This window comes from Cherax quadricarinatus, chromosome 18 (assembly GCF_038502225.1).
Source record: "Cherax quadricarinatus isolate ZL_2023a chromosome 18, ASM3850222v1, whole genome shotgun sequence".
Lineage (NCBI taxonomy): Eukaryota > Metazoa > Arthropoda > Malacostraca > Decapoda > Parastacidae > Cherax > Cherax quadricarinatus.
The window spans coordinates 4944833-4960283 of record NC_091309.1 but is presented as its reverse complement, the minus strand read 5'-3'; the positions used below and the strand labels follow the sequence as shown (position 1 = coordinate 4960283).

The 15451-nt window shown below is 39.9% G+C and overlaps 1 protein-coding gene across 1 annotated transcript; it reads right to left on the bottom strand.

Annotated features, from left to right (window-relative positions):
* Positions 1-4647: 4647 nt before the first annotated feature.
* Positions 4648-13342, bottom strand: LOC128689533 (uncharacterized). The gene is made up of 10 exons (XM_053777912.2): positions 13290-13342; positions 12512-12620; positions 11787-12025; positions 11361-11408; positions 10178-10249; positions 9270-9436; positions 7738-7864; positions 7342-7392; positions 6611-6678; positions 4648-5810 (listed from the first exon to the last, which is right to left on the bottom strand). Exons 2-10 carry the CDS (start codon positions 12602-12604, stop codon positions 5062-5064), a joined length of 1614 nt encoding a protein of 537 aa, XP_053633887.2. The 5' UTR covers positions 12605-12620; positions 13290-13342; the 3' UTR covers positions 4648-5061.
* Between the last annotated feature and the right edge of the window lie 2109 nt (positions 13343-15451).

Below are 15451 nucleotides of genomic sequence, written 5' to 3'. Positions count from 1 at the left end.
GTAATCAAGCATCACTTGTAGTAACATTCATCACCCACGCTTCACACCCATATAAGAGCGTTGGTAAAACTATACTCTCATACAGTCCCCTCTTTGCCTCCAAGGACAAAGTTCTTTGTTTCCACAGACTCCTAAGTGCACCACTCCCTCTTTTTCCCTCATCAATTCTATGATTCACCTCATCTTTCATAGACCCATCCGCTGACACGTCCACTCCCAAATATCTGAATACGTTCACCTCCTCCATACTCTCTCCCTCCAATCTGATATTCAATCTTTCATCACCTAATCTTTTTGTTATCCTCATAACCTTACTCTTTCCTGTATTCACCTTTAATTTTCTTCTTTTGCACACCCTACCAAATTCATCCACCAATCTCTGCAACTTCTCTTCAGAATCTCCCAAGAGCACAGTGTCATCAGCAAAGAGCAGCTGTGACAACTCCCACTTTGTGTGTGATTCTTTATCTTTTAACTCCACGCCTCTTGCCAAAACCCTCGCATTTACTTCTCTTACAACCCCATCTATAAATATATTAAACAACCACGGTGACATCACACATCCTTGTCTAAGGCCTACTTTTACTGGGAAAAAATTTCCCTCTTTCCTACATACTCTAACTTGAGCCTCACTATCCTCGTAAAAACTCTTCACTGCTTTCAGTAACCTACCTCCTACACCATACACTTGCAACATCTGCCACATTGCCCCCCTATCCACCCTGTCATACGCCTTTTCCAAATCCATAAATGCCACAAAGACCTCTTTAGCCTTATCTAAATACTGTTCACTTATATGTTTCACTGTAAACACCTGGTCCACACACCCCCTACCTTTCCTAAAGCCTCCTTGTTCATCTGCTATCCTATTCTCCGTCTTACTCTTAATTCTTTCAATTATAACTCTACCATACACTTTACCAGGTACACTCAACAGACTTATCCCCCTATAATTTTTGCACTCTCTTTTATCCCCTTTGCCTTTATACAAAGGAACTATGCATGTATATAAGATGTAATTAAATAAAAAAAATGGCAAAATTGAACTTGATAAAATGGACAATAGAAGCCAATTAAGTGAACCAAAAAAATACTTTAAAGAGGTAACCTAGTGTAGATTAAACTCTTAAATAAATTATAAAAATAAAATATAAGATTTTATCATTTTAACAGTGTATATAATATTATTATAAACCATGATATTCCGAGTTAAAAACATAGATAAAATTAAATGATTCGGTAATAAATATTAAAAAGCAATGGTAAGGAAAGAATGAGCTTAAAATCAATATAGAAAGTTGACTAATCCACAAACATACAATACATTTAACAAAGTTTAATATGAGTATGGTGCTCTTTCCTGCACTGATCTAAATTTTGATGTCTTCCATTGCGCTGGAATTCGAGTGGATGGTAACAATTGGTCTCTACAATAGCGATTATTACCCCATTTTGCTCACATTCCCACCCTCCTGGCTGCTCTTGATTCCTGTTTCAATGTGCACATTAGACACTTTATACATGTCACACCACTCTTCCTATTACTTTCCTGACACCATCTCCATAAATAAATTGTTGGAATAACAGACTTGGTTGATATTCCGTGGACGAAGGATAAACATTTTCTCAAATCTGTACCCTGGTTATCTCCCAACTGTGCTGAGTCAAGCTATTTGTCTGAAGTGTGTTGCAAGAAGCCACTACCGACATTTAATATAGATCGTGTATATCAATGGTATATAATACCGACAAGATGATGAATTAGGTGTGAAACATGGGGGATCTTTATCCTGTAGACGTTTCGCCATCCAGGGGCTTTATCAATACATCTACCTCTTCAGTCTTCTGTATGTACTGATACAGCCCCTGGATGGCGAAACGCCTACAGAATGAAGATCTTAAGGTGTTGCATACGTATCTATTCATCATACAGATCGATATTTTGCACCCATTCCCTTAAACGGTTGATGCTGGCGAAGGACTTTTGATCCCAGGAATTAAAATTACCTTCTTGAATCAAACCTCATTACCTCCCATTCCCCAGGCGCAGTCCCCGGTGGGTTTAACATTTCTCCACAGACAAAATAACAGCATTCGTTTCCGTGTGATGTTTGAATTCATGGAATCAGAAGATACATCTCACCAGTGGAATAATAATGGTTATGAGGCGAGGACCAGGAGCTGGAGCTCGATCCCATTAACACAGGCGACTGCACACGCAACCAATTCACTAAACATTTACTTTTCATTTGTACACACCCAGGTGCACATTGCTGCCACCAAGTCTTATTTACCAAACAATGTCCACTAGGTTGTGTATATACATTTGCAGAACAATTTACAAATATTAGCTGGAGTGAGAGAAGGCGGTGTTTGTACCAACAGGGCTGAATATTTTTTACCGGCGTCTTTTTCTAATTCTCTCTTAATTTTTCATGTTTTACTTCAGCTTCTCTTATTTGAATTCTAAGTACGTATTAGTGAAGAATAAAAAGGTGCAATACCGTGACAAGTTAATGATCTAAACCGGACCGAAATGTCATGAGTTTCATTCTCTCATGGACAGGTTATTTGTGAAATAATAATAATAATAATAATAATAATAATAATAATAATAATAATAATAATAATAGTGCCTCTAGAGACTGATTTTTTTTTAGGTAAGTGCACGTAGTATACTTGTATTTTACCTGGATGTACTTACAAAGCATGATGTGTCTTCTAGTAAGCCCACTCATAATGTAAATATCTCGAATTTGGTTTTAAATAAGGATGATATACTAAATTACCGATTGAAAAACGTAAGTTGAGGCTACCATTGTCAAATATATGCAAATATACCAGTTTATAAGCTCGGATCTTGAGGAAATGATGAGGCTTTTATTTAAGTGTAACTAAATCGTTAATAACGACAAAGTCAACAAAGCTTATAAAAATTTGGGATGCATGAATTATTTTTGAGTTAGCACTAAAATAGAATACCATGCTTATCTAAAACACTTCAGAGCTGAATCCATTAACTAAATAAACTTCGCCTTCAAAACTCACTAAATGGCCATAACTATAACCATAATTTTTAAAGGGGTGGACCGGCAAGCCAGCGGAAGGCCTCGGTCAGATGACCAGAAGCTCCAATGGCGGATCAACATCTGCCTAAGACCCGCATCATGAAACACTTGTCCTGTTTCCTGACGAACCTTAACTAACCTTCATCTTCAAAAAAAAAAAAAGTGCGTTGTACATTAATCACTATAATAGAGCAGAATACATTATGTTGCACGAAGGAGCAACTTTTTTTTTGTGTGTATTATACGTAAGTAGTTATCCTTCTGAAAAGGGATATCTATAGCATATGAATTTTTATTCCTTCTGCAGTGTTTTATTTACATACAATAATTTGAGATTGCTTCTTCTGATAGACTCAAACTTTTACCGATGTTATATCTTATTAAAACTCGCTACACCTAAGGTGGTTGCCGTAGATAAGCGCAGAATAAAACTTGTATATGAGACGGCGTTTCGCCTTGTAATAAGCTTTTTAAATGCAAAATAACGAAAGATATACATGTATTTGTGCACGCCTAGTCAGGTGCGAGCAGGCGAGTGGTCTGGGAAGTGACATCATGACAGTGAGCAGTGAGCAGCCAGGAAGGACTTGTGAAGGTCTACTCATTGTTTTGTGAGCATGTGAATCATCAGTTTTTGTTTTTGTGGGGCTAAAGGTTTTGCTAAACTGAGAGGTTCCTGAGTCTGCTGAATGAGTATGTTGCCTGCAGATTAGGGTAGCTTTTAGGCATCTGCCTCGTGTGTTGTCATTCTTTGATCACTAGCTGGGCGTCTTTCCAGGATATCAGTGGTGTTGCCTTATTATTGTGTACAACACAGGCATGGAACGCATATTTGTAGACTCGTAGGCATACGAGTATATGCCTATATATACAAGCATTGCTGGTGTGTTAAGCTTGCTTGCTATTGTTCCTGTATCCTGGTTGTCACGTGAAAATTTTGCGAGGTATTTCGTTCAAAAGCACTTATAAATTGAATTATTATTATAATCACAGTGAAGCATAAAGCCGCATGGGTGATAGTGTCTGGGAATGGGAGGCAATAGAGTTCAACCCAGGAAGGGGAGAATAGGTTCATTTCCTTGGATCAAGAGTCAGCGCTGTATAGCCCTTGTGGTTTACCGCTTCTTTTTCATTATAATAATAATTGGATCAAGAGCCCCTCGCCGGCTTCAGGGTACCTCCAGTGATGTGAATAAATATTGAAAGGCCTGAGAATGTTTAACAAGCTACCTAAAACGGGAATAGTTCCATATTATTATTAGTAGTATACTCATGGGGAGCGCTAAACCTGTAGGAGTCATACAGCATTCGATTCAAGTAACTGGAGCACAGGTTCATTTCCTTAGATTAAGAGTTCACCAGGATCAAGGAACCTCCATTAAGGGTAGCAGTAGTAATATACTCATGGGGGAGCGTTAAACCCGCAGGATAACAGCGTTCCGCAAGAGCAGAAACGTACAAATGTCACACCAAAATTTTGAGATGAAAATAATGTGCTTCTTGTGAATTGCCGACCAAATCATTTTAACTTCACTAATGGTGAACTCATGTAAATAATCATCTGAGATCAAATATTGCGACTGTGAAATATCATTTATTAAAAACTTGAAACATATTGATTTCGTTTATCATATTTTTAGTTTGTAGTTATGATACAACTTACATTGATTTAAAAAAAAATATGTTCCTCTCATTTTTTCTAAAGTAAGGGTATATAGAATAAGATGTACAGTATTATAAGTATTGTGATAATTGATTATTTGGATATAAACAATAGAGTTCATAACGGAAGTGCATCGGTATAACTTAATTATTGGCATACCAGGCTGTCTTGGGAGCAGTTATATTCTAGGTAAGCAAATTTCAATTAGTTCTGCTGCTCAAAAACATAACTGCCAGTGATACAAAACTAGGAACACTGAAGTAGATGTGTCCATTTGTGGGCGAGGAACAAGTAACCAGATGGGCAAGATAAAACAGATGGTTGTAGATGTTAAGTAAGGGCAGGTGCAACAGTTGACCCTGGCTGTGGTGGAGGGACAGGTGCAGCAGATGTCCCTAGCTGTTGTGGAGGTACAGGTGCAGCAGTTGACCCTGGCTGTGGAGGAACAGGTGCAGCAGTTGACCCTGGCTGTGGAGGAACAGGTGCAGCAGTTATCCCTAGCTGTGAAGAGACAGGAGCAGCAGGTGTCCCTGGCTGTGGTGAAGGGACAGGTGCAGCAGTCGGGGCTAACTGTGGGGAAGGGGCAGGTGCAGCAGTTGGGGCTAACTGTGGGGAAGGGGCAGGTGCAGCAGTTGGGGCTAACTGTGGGGAAGGGGCAGGTGCAGCAGTTGGGGCTAACTGTGGGGAAGGGGCAGGCGCAGCAGTTAGGGCTAACTGTGGGGAAGGGGCAGGTGCAGCAGTTGGTTCTAACTGTGGGGAAGGGGCAGGCGCAGCAGTTAGGGCTAACTGTTGAGGGGCAGGTGCGATAGCTGCTCCTGACTGTTCGGGAGGGGCAGTAGTATCCTCGGAAGTGTAGCCACAGGTTTCTTCTGGATAGTTGAGGTAGACGGACTTGATATTGTCGCTGCAGACGACGGGGCGTACCTTGAGCTGGAGACCATCCAGGGAGATGAAGTCGTGGTTGAGACACGATATGTTAATGTCATTTTTTCCTTCCAAGTGCTGGCCGCTGTTGGTGGGGTTGAACTGTTGACAGTCGTAGTACCACCACCCTCCACCTCGTTGCGCTGCACAGTTACCTGCAGGGGTGTGAAATTGTTAATAATCAATTAGCATCGAAGGTTAGTTGACTATGAAGTGAATCAGGCATATATAAACGTCTGGTACATGAACGGGCTGATATAGAGGCTTTTATTATTATACCGTGAGACTAGCCTAAACCTTCGAACTAGGATCATATCTTAGGCTAGGTATCACTTTGGGGTTGGCATCATACTCTGGGGCTGGTTGCATACCTCTGGGCTAGTATCATACATCAGAGATTGTATCAACCATCAGGGCAGGTATATTTCAGGGCTGATATACTTAGGGGCTGGTATAATACACCGGATGTGGAAGAAATTCATCTCTATAAATGTAGTGAACAGAAATTTTTGTACATGCCATCTTTGGCATGAATGTAGACTTGACCACCAGCTCACATCCTATGGCGTCATTGGAATTTATCGTATTTTACCAGGCAAATGTAGTCGATGCGTGACACCATATGTAGCTTATAAATCTTTACATTTAAAATGTAAAACTTGCTAATCATTGTATATTGAACTTTCAGAATAATTAGCGTTGAGTTTATATACACTCTAGTACATAAAATCACAACAAATGGGCGTTAGAGACATTAAGTCAGCTGGCTCCAACTTTATTCTCTTCCCTGTACGTACTTAAATGATATTAAAAACTTCTTGCTATTACATTACTTTGTAGTAGGGTAACAACATTTAGTAACGTGAATACAGGACTTCTATTTCTAATTACTGTAGAACCCTTGAGTTAAGAAAAAGATGAAATGGATGCATTGATGGAAGCTTCTAATACGCACCTGAATAAGCATCCTCGTCCACGTCATAGGTGGAAAACGAGCGTCCATTAGCATAGTACAGACAGTTTCTGAGAAAGGTAAACACGAAGCAGTTAGGCAGTTGTTATAGGGAATGTGCACAATGTAGGTGTTATTTATTCAAGATAATTTCTGGCACAGGCATAGTTATACTAGAAACCTAGCTGACAAGTTACATGAAAAGTGACGTGTAGTTGTACAATTAAATTTTCCCAACTATAATTAATGAGCCATGAATAAGCCACTGGATTTTGCGTTAGAACAGAAGTATTGCATATGAGAACTCACTGTCTACCAACTGCTTATCTCACCTCCAGAGGACCAACCATTGTGAAATATTTAAGTCACTGGGATGCATACATTGCCAGGCATCATCAGCAGACAATAAAGGTTCCGTGATTCTCCTAAATTGCTTTGTCGACTTCCTGTCATCATTTAATTAAATCTATGTAACACAATGCGATTTTCAGTATCAACTTTTGAGAGGCTTTTGCAGATTAAGATGGTAGTAGTATACCAACAGCGACTACCACACTACCAGTCAATACCACTCCAACAACTGCTGCACTAACATCTATCACACCACAACCACATAATATTAATAACTTCAGTACCACAAGTATCAAACGACAACTACACCTCAATCCACGTCAACAATAACTACCACTCCAAAACAGCACAAATAATGATTACTATCTAAACAAATACCCCACCTGGTCAGAGAATAGTCAAGACTGCTGAAGATGCCCCACGACAAGCGATACCTTGGGGGGAAATAAAAAAAAAACATTAATAAGTCAATGCTACGTAAGCTAATACGAAGATTCTGTTAGAGGTTATGTCAGTGCTTTAAAGAACGGAAAGTATAAACGTTTATACAATAAACATCCAAATTTTTTTAAATACCTAACTTGCTTAACGTTACCACGTCCGAAGTATCAAGAGGTGCAACCGGGGTCAAAGTGAAATTTATGCAACTTTTCAAGTTTATATAAATATTACCCCAGTTTGAGATATTTACTAAATTTGATCATAAAGGTACAGTGATAAATGTTGCACAGAGATACAATTCTACAGTCGGCTTCACTATCTGCAAGTGGTTCACTTACTTGGTATCCTCTGAGCCAACTTTGAAGTTATGCCAGACGGTGTATTGAGGGATACCAGTACTGAGGATGATGTCGAGCCTCATGTCGTAGTTCCGGCTGGTGGTCAAAGCATGGAGGGTTTCCGTACCTGTGAAAGTTTTCTCTTTTCAGTCGTTGTTTTACCCGTGATTTTTTTTGGTGTGTTTATACTCACCTATATGTGGTTGCAGGGGTCGATTCACAGCTCCTGGTCGTATGTATGTGTGATTTTGATTCATTAGCAACTTGTGTGACGTAATGTGATCATGTTTTTACGGAGCCTTACTGAATCTCCTAAGATCTGTCTCCCTTCACTTCTGTATTCGACCGAGGCCTGCTGCGCAGGTGAAACGTTTCGGTAATAAGGATACCCACCATCTCCCTTGACGTACTAAATTACTTGATGGCCTGTCTTTCCTGATTTAAAGTCTAAGAGGATACATATAAACTATCTCTTCATTTACTCATTCACAATCTGCTATTCATCTCAATTCAAATTCAAAGTTTATTCTCTATAAGGATTACAATGCTGAGTTTACAGAATTTGGTTATTGTGTGGTTTACATGTAGTAAAATAATGATTACAGAGTGTACCACTAGAACACCTAGCATGGCTAGGCATTTCGGGCAGACTTAGTTTAATTCTTAATTTTAAAATATTACAAATTATGTGAATCTTGTGGCCTATCTCGAGATGGCACTCTCCAGCCAGTGACCTACCCAACCTCCTATTGCTTACCTCTCCAATGATTCTTAATTTCCTCAGCTTGCAACCTACTGATCCTTTTTGGGCAACTCACGCAATCTACCCGAGCATCTTTGAATTATCACCATGAGTATAGCGATTTTTTTAAATATAATAATAATACTTGGCCTGGTCCATTCATGCAATATTTTTTGCCATTTATTTTTATGTATAATTATTGACTGTTCAAACAAAATTATAACACTGAAGTGGCTACTAATTTTTGTTTCTTCCAAGAGGATTTTACAGGTGCACCCAGGTGGCAGTCACAGTGTGTGCCATACTCCATTGATTATCATGTGGAAATATCAATGGATATATGCTAGTTATAAAATCTTCACTAGAATTTACTTTCCTCCCTAGGTAGTACAAATAAGTGAAATTTCAGGTGTGAGCCTATGGAATACTTACGGTCTAATTCTATTGTAACTCGCAAGAATATAACCTAACAAGGCTCATCCGACCTACATCTCGTGATACGTCCCTGTAACCTTCCCCCTACCAAGCCTTTTTTGGTGTCTTGTATCCTCCCTCAGGCTGTGACCTACTGAACTTCTTGTAGTCTACCTCTTTCGAGGTAGGCTACATGAACTTACCAAGTCTCTTTTGTCCTATTGTTATTGTGACTTTACCAGTCTGTGTCCACAAAGGCTTTTGTGGCTTACCCTTCTCATGAGACCCCCCCTCCCTCCAGCCTGCAACCCATTAAGTTTCTCGTGGCCTATTTCTCATGACTTTTCTGCACCCTTCTCTCCAGTCTGCAACCTACCAAGCCAATATTCGCCGTGTCTGTCGCCAAATCCTATCTTGTATTCAGACCAGGAGCGGTTGAAGTCCTCACGTTGTGACTGCGTGTTTCGGTTCAGGTAAACTGTCCAACCTCCGCCATCCGTGTCCATATCGCAGTACACCTGCACCTTATTGCTACACCTGCATCTGTAGGAGTGATAGCACAAGAATCACCACACGGCACCCGCACTTCGTTATATATAGTGACAACACAATTAACACCTTGTCATGTCCCATATTGCTCCACCTGCACTTTCTTTGCCACATCTATTGCCACATTTGAACCTCTGGTTACACCTAACACCTGTAGGAGTGATAGTATAGACTTGGCTACACCTGAGTTCCTTGGCTACATCAGTACCTACAGGTGGAGTTAAATTAGACTGAATTATTTAATAATAGTGGAACGTTAATTCAAACCGTTTGTTTATAATAAATTTTGTTCCAGCCCCTAAAAGCAATCCTTATGCAAATTATTTTTAAGTTAATTTTATTTCCTTGTTTTCGTTTTCCTCAGTTTTCTTTGGCGACACGGACGCCAAAAGACACAAGTTTGACATTTTTGGGTTATCCTAGGTAATCTACACAAATGCTGCTATGTACGATAATCTATGTAACTGTATTTATGTGTAACTGTACCCGAATAAAAACTTACTTAAATGGAAAGGAAAGGATTGTTCTTGTTGGGAAAGGGAGTTGAGGGCCACGAAAGCTTAGACTTAGACGGGGAGGGGCTAGATACGGAGTAAGTTGTCAGTGGTCCTATAAACCACCAACATGAAGTTCATGGTAAGAAAATTGATATATAAGATGGAATTACCGAGAGTAATTATTACAGTGTGTCATTATCAAGAAAATGAGGGATAGAAAACGAAAAAAAACACTCACGTAAATGGATAAATATCGTACACGCCGCTGACTTCTGCCCCCAGTATCAGCAGATCTGCGCAGTCTATCGGTCTGAAAGGCAAGAGGCTTGTATTACCTACTAGTAATAGATTGTGTACAAATTATAAATGTGCGTTAGGGATTACCAACAAATCCCTAGTTGTCTTCAAGAGGGAACTCTACAGATTCCTCAAAAACAAGCCCCTGATAGCCAGGTTGTGGTGCATACGTTGGACTGCTGGAAGCGGGCACTAACAGCGTGATCGATCAGGCTAGCAACCAGCAGGCCTGGTCTGAGACCGGGCCGCGGGGGCGGTGACCTCCGAAAGCGACTCCAGGTAGTACTATATATACACTGAGTATTTGGGTGTTTTTTTTCACTAAAATAATTTTTTTTACTTCAACAGTGGGTTGTTTACGCAATGGGTTATGTAGCTCGGTACTGGTATAATTTCACTGAGCTCTGTGCTGAACTCATTGAGTTTTGGGATGTTGACATAAGAGAAAACTGTTTACTTCACTGACTGCTGGGTGTTGATCACGTTAAATACTAAGTTGTTTACACTATCAAGTATCAGGTTAACTCGCATGGTACTTAGCTGATTACATAGCCGAATACTATTTAAAATAAAAAATGGGAAAGCATGTGGGTTTACCACAAGACTGGTTCCAGTGCTTAAACATGTTAAATAAACTAAACTACACTTTAATAAAGACCTGGAGAACCTAGGACACAATCACACCTTGTTAAGATATTTAGGAAACATCGACATCTAGATAGGATACATAAATACAAGAAGTTGAAATGAGCCAGATGGATGTAGGAATGAATTGTTTTATTACGAGATAGTAAGCAAGTAGAATGTATGTGGGGCTACTCTGGAGTGGCTACTCTGGAGGGGCTACTCTGGAGTAGCTACTCTGGTCCATTAGGACCAGGAGTAGCCACACCAGATAAAAGTTCTAACAAGAGCTTTCTTTCCTCAAGGGAGGTTCCTTGATGCGGGTGAGGGACTCGATCTAAGAGGCTGGACCTGTGCACCAATTCCTTTAATTGGGCCTGAATGTCTTCCAGTTTCCCCAGGCGCTGTGTAACCCCTATGGATTTAGTGCTTCCAATGATAATAATAATAATAATAATAATAATGAATCGGAGTAATCGCACGTAGGAAAGAACACTAACCTGACATTAGGGGGTAGCTTAAACAGAGGAGCTGTCGTCACTGACGGTCTGTAAAGGAAAAAAAATATTATTCTTCAGTTATTTGTTTCGTACCTTCCGGAGCTAGAGTGCTTTGTACTTGGTGCGTAATTCTGAAGAGTACAAGAAAGAGCAACATTTCAGATTTAATATGTTGTGAGCCTATGAAGTTACTATATGCAATACAGTACCAAGCTGTGAACATCTATAGTCACATTATGCATTGCAATACTAGACAGCTTCTAGTTTATATGATTCTAGACTAAGCTACCGTAGTTAATGTAGGATCTACATTTTTTCTAAACGACTGAAGTTAATGTATGTGCCACATCATTGCAAACCACTGTAATTAATTATTAATGTAGGCAATCAACAACAAGACTATAGTTGACGTAAAATATACAGTACTTTGGCCCGAGATCGAAGATGTTACGGGTCCGCCTCTCCCCACTTTCCATGTTGCTGTTGATAAATTCCAGCTGCCTCAACCTTGCTCTCTGCCTCTTCTGGAGGGAGACATGTGCTTCACCACTGTCTCGTAATCCATGGATGTCCCGTACGTCCATGCTACTGTTCTTTAGTCCACGGATGTCTCTGCTGCCCTCATCTGGATCAACATGATTTACGGAGACCAAATTGACCTCACCCTGGGAGACAAGGAACGGGTCGTTCAACTGTTTAAGACCCGTGTGAGGATGCCATTCCTGACGTATATTACACAATATAATACAATCCTCCCTTCTTGTTCTGTGACCGTTCCAGGATTCCCTGACCTCTCCATTGATACCGTCCTGGCAAGAACATTGATTATAGCTGTTGTATGAATATTAGTCATCAAAAGAACAAGCTGAAATTGCCCGAAACTGTGTTCTTTTATTTCAAGTTTAAAGAATCAGGCAAATACAAGAGAACGTAATATAACCGAGGTTGTGATGCGTTATTCGTCAGAAAATAGGACAACCGTTACTTGACGGGAGTCCAAGTCCTCTGAAGACTCCCTTACAGGAGCTGATGGTCACATGACCAAGATCTTTCCCTGGCTTATGAGCTCACCCGGTAAACAATTAAATATCACATAATGTGATGTGGAATGTGTTGTAGTGTAGCCTAGTGAATAAGTTCTTTTATTTTACCTGGGACTGCGGAATATCCAGGACGACATCGGAACCATAGGCGATCCAGGAGACCACACTCACCGCTAGTACACGTAGCCACACAACTTCCATCACTCCCAGACACAGCCTTAAAGATGATGCACAGAGATCATTACTTTCTTATTGTTAGTGTTATATATATATATATATATATATATATATATATATATATATATATATATATATATATATATATATATATATATATATATATATATATATTAGGGTATTTCCAATTTATTGTACGATCTTGTCATTATCTACCTTAATATACAGCCCCATGTAAATCATATTACATTAACTTGTACACTAGTGTAAATCCTCCGCTATTGAGCAGGTTATTGCTAATTCTCTGGAGTGAATCTGGGTTTTTGTTTCAATATTTTTTTTTCGTGTACTCATATATCCAATGAAAGATGACAAATCACCCACTGGCTAAACAATTCTTGGAATTTATCATTTGATGCAGTAACTAAAAACATTTGACATGTGGGTGGAACAGCTTAATAATTGTACGAATTGTCAAATTATTAGTTTTACACGAATTGTCGAACTTAGAGAAATATAAATTCTGAAGATGAAAATAAGTTTACGAGAAGTAAAAAATAAGAAAAAAGTACTCAGAATATCAAGTTATTAGTCTTTCAAGAAAAAAATTCTGAAGATAAACAAAAAGAGCACGAAATGCCGATCTGACAAAGTGTACGAAATATCAAGATGGACAAAAAAGTACAAGAAATGTCAAGATGGTACGTACACGAATTGCCAAGATGGCAAGAGTGTGACCAACCAGCAGGGACTACGGACACGTCAGGAAAGAGACGAGTTTTTATGCATGAAATACGGTAGGTGGTTGTCATACGTCATCGTGTATTTTCAAAACGTTGGTTACAAATTACTCGAATGTTGATAAACCGTATAGTTGTGCCAGATTCTGCTTCATTTAATAGTAGTGGTGCTGCCTTGATGCTGCTGACAAGTTCTTTATCTGAGCAATTACAGCTACCCTACCCTTCCTTGGATATTAATAATAATACTGCTACTACTGCTTCGTGCCACATTCGCAACGGTATCATTTCTGTCTCCTTGCTGTAGTCTCAGACTGCATTCAATGCTGGCTATGCCGCACCCTCAGCAGGTATAGATTGTATTTTGCTGGGTCCCTGGCCATTCGGCTTAATCTTCGGGTAAGCCCCAGATGTAAACCTTTGCTGCACGAGTCATTGCTTCACTGCCTCGAGAGATCCCAAAAGGAACTTGGTTTGGATGAAGCAAGTTGGCAATTTCGGTGCTTTTGAATGCCGTTCTGGCAACGAGATGAAGGTAAGTAAGTTTTTATTCAGGTACATATACACATAAATACTACCTCTCAGGGTGTTACCCTTGTCCTTTTTCAAGGCATATAATAAAGCACCTCTGAACGGTTTGAATTTTCCAGGTATCAGCCTGGCAAGACAGTTGTTGATGAACATTGTTATCTGTAATGGAAAGTAATGCCTGTCTGTCCTATTTGTGTGGCTGTGGTCCATGCGAGGAATGATATATATATATATATATATATATATATATATATATATATATATATATATATATATATATATATATATATATATATATATATATATATATATATATATATATATATATATATATATATATATATATATATATATATATATATATATATATATATATATGTCGTGCCGAATAGGCAGAACTTGCGATCTTGGCTTAAATAACAACTCTCATCTTGCCATATAGAACAAGTGAAAATTTGTGTTTACCTGGAGTTTACCTGGAGAGAGTTTCGGGGGTCAACGCCCCCGCGGCCCGGTCTGTGACCAGGCCTCATGGTGGATCAGCGCCTGATCAACCAGGCTGTTGCTGCTGGCTGCACGCAAACCAACGTACGAGCCACAGCCCGGCTGATCAGGAACTGACTTTAGGTGCTTGTCCAGTGCCAGCTTGAAGACTGCCAGGGGTCTGTTGGTAATCCCCCTTATGTGTGCTGGGAGGCAGTTGAACAGTCTCGGGCCCCTGACACTTATTGTATGGTCTCTTAACGTGCTAATGACACCCCTGCTTTTCATTGGGGGGATGGTGCATCGTCTGCCAAGTCTTTTGCTTTCGTAGTGAGTGATTTTCGTGTGCGAGTTCGGTACTAGTCCCTCTAGGATTTTCCAGGTGTATATAATCATGTATCTCTCCCTCCTGCGTTCCAGGGAATACAGGTTTAGAAACCTCAAGCGCTCCCAGTAATTGAGGTGTTTTATCTCCGTTATGCGCGCCGTGAAAGTTCTCTGTACATTTTCTAGGTCGGCAATTTCACCTGCCTTGAAAGGTGCTGTTAGAGTGCAGCAATATTCCAGCCTAGATAGAACAAGTGACCTGAAGAGTGTCATCATGGGCTTGGCCTCCCTAGTTTTGAAGGTTCTCATTATCCATCCTGTCATTTTTCTAGCAGATGCGATTGATACAATGTTATGGTCCTTGAAGGTGAGATCCTCCGACATAATCACTCCCAGGTCTTTGACGTTGGTGTTTCGCTCTATTTTGTGGCCAGAATTTGTTTTGTACTCTGATGAAGATTTAATTTCCTCATGTTTACCATATCTGAGTAATTGAAATTTCTCATCGTTGAACTTCATATTGTTTTCTGCAGCCCACTGAAAGATTTGGTTGATGTCCGCCTGGAGCCTTGCAGTGTCTGTAATGGAAGACACTGTCATGCAGATTCGGGTGTCATCTGCAAAGGAAGACACGGTGCTGTGGCTGACATCCTTGTCTATGTCGGATATGAGGATGAGGAACAAGATGGGAGCTAGTACTGTGCCTTGTGGAACAGAGCTTTTCACCGTAGCTGCCTCGGACTTTACTCTGTTGACGACTACTCTCTGTGTTCTGTTAGTGAGGAAATTA

Excerpts from the sequence above, each read along its gene's own strand:
- LOC128689533 (XM_053777912.2), bottom strand. The coding sequence starts at position 12,604 with ATGGAAGTTGTGTGGCTACGTGTACTAGCGGTGAGTGTGGTCTCCTGG. Across the intron at positions 10,250-11,360 it reads AAGCTACCCCCTAATGTCAG|ACCGATAGACTGCGCAGATC; the intron begins GTTAGTGTTCTT and ends CTTGCCTTTCAG. Across the intron at positions 9,437-10,177 it reads TACGATATTTATCCATTTAC|ATGCAGGTGTAGCAATAAGG; the intron begins GTGAGTGTTTTT and ends TCACTCCTACAG.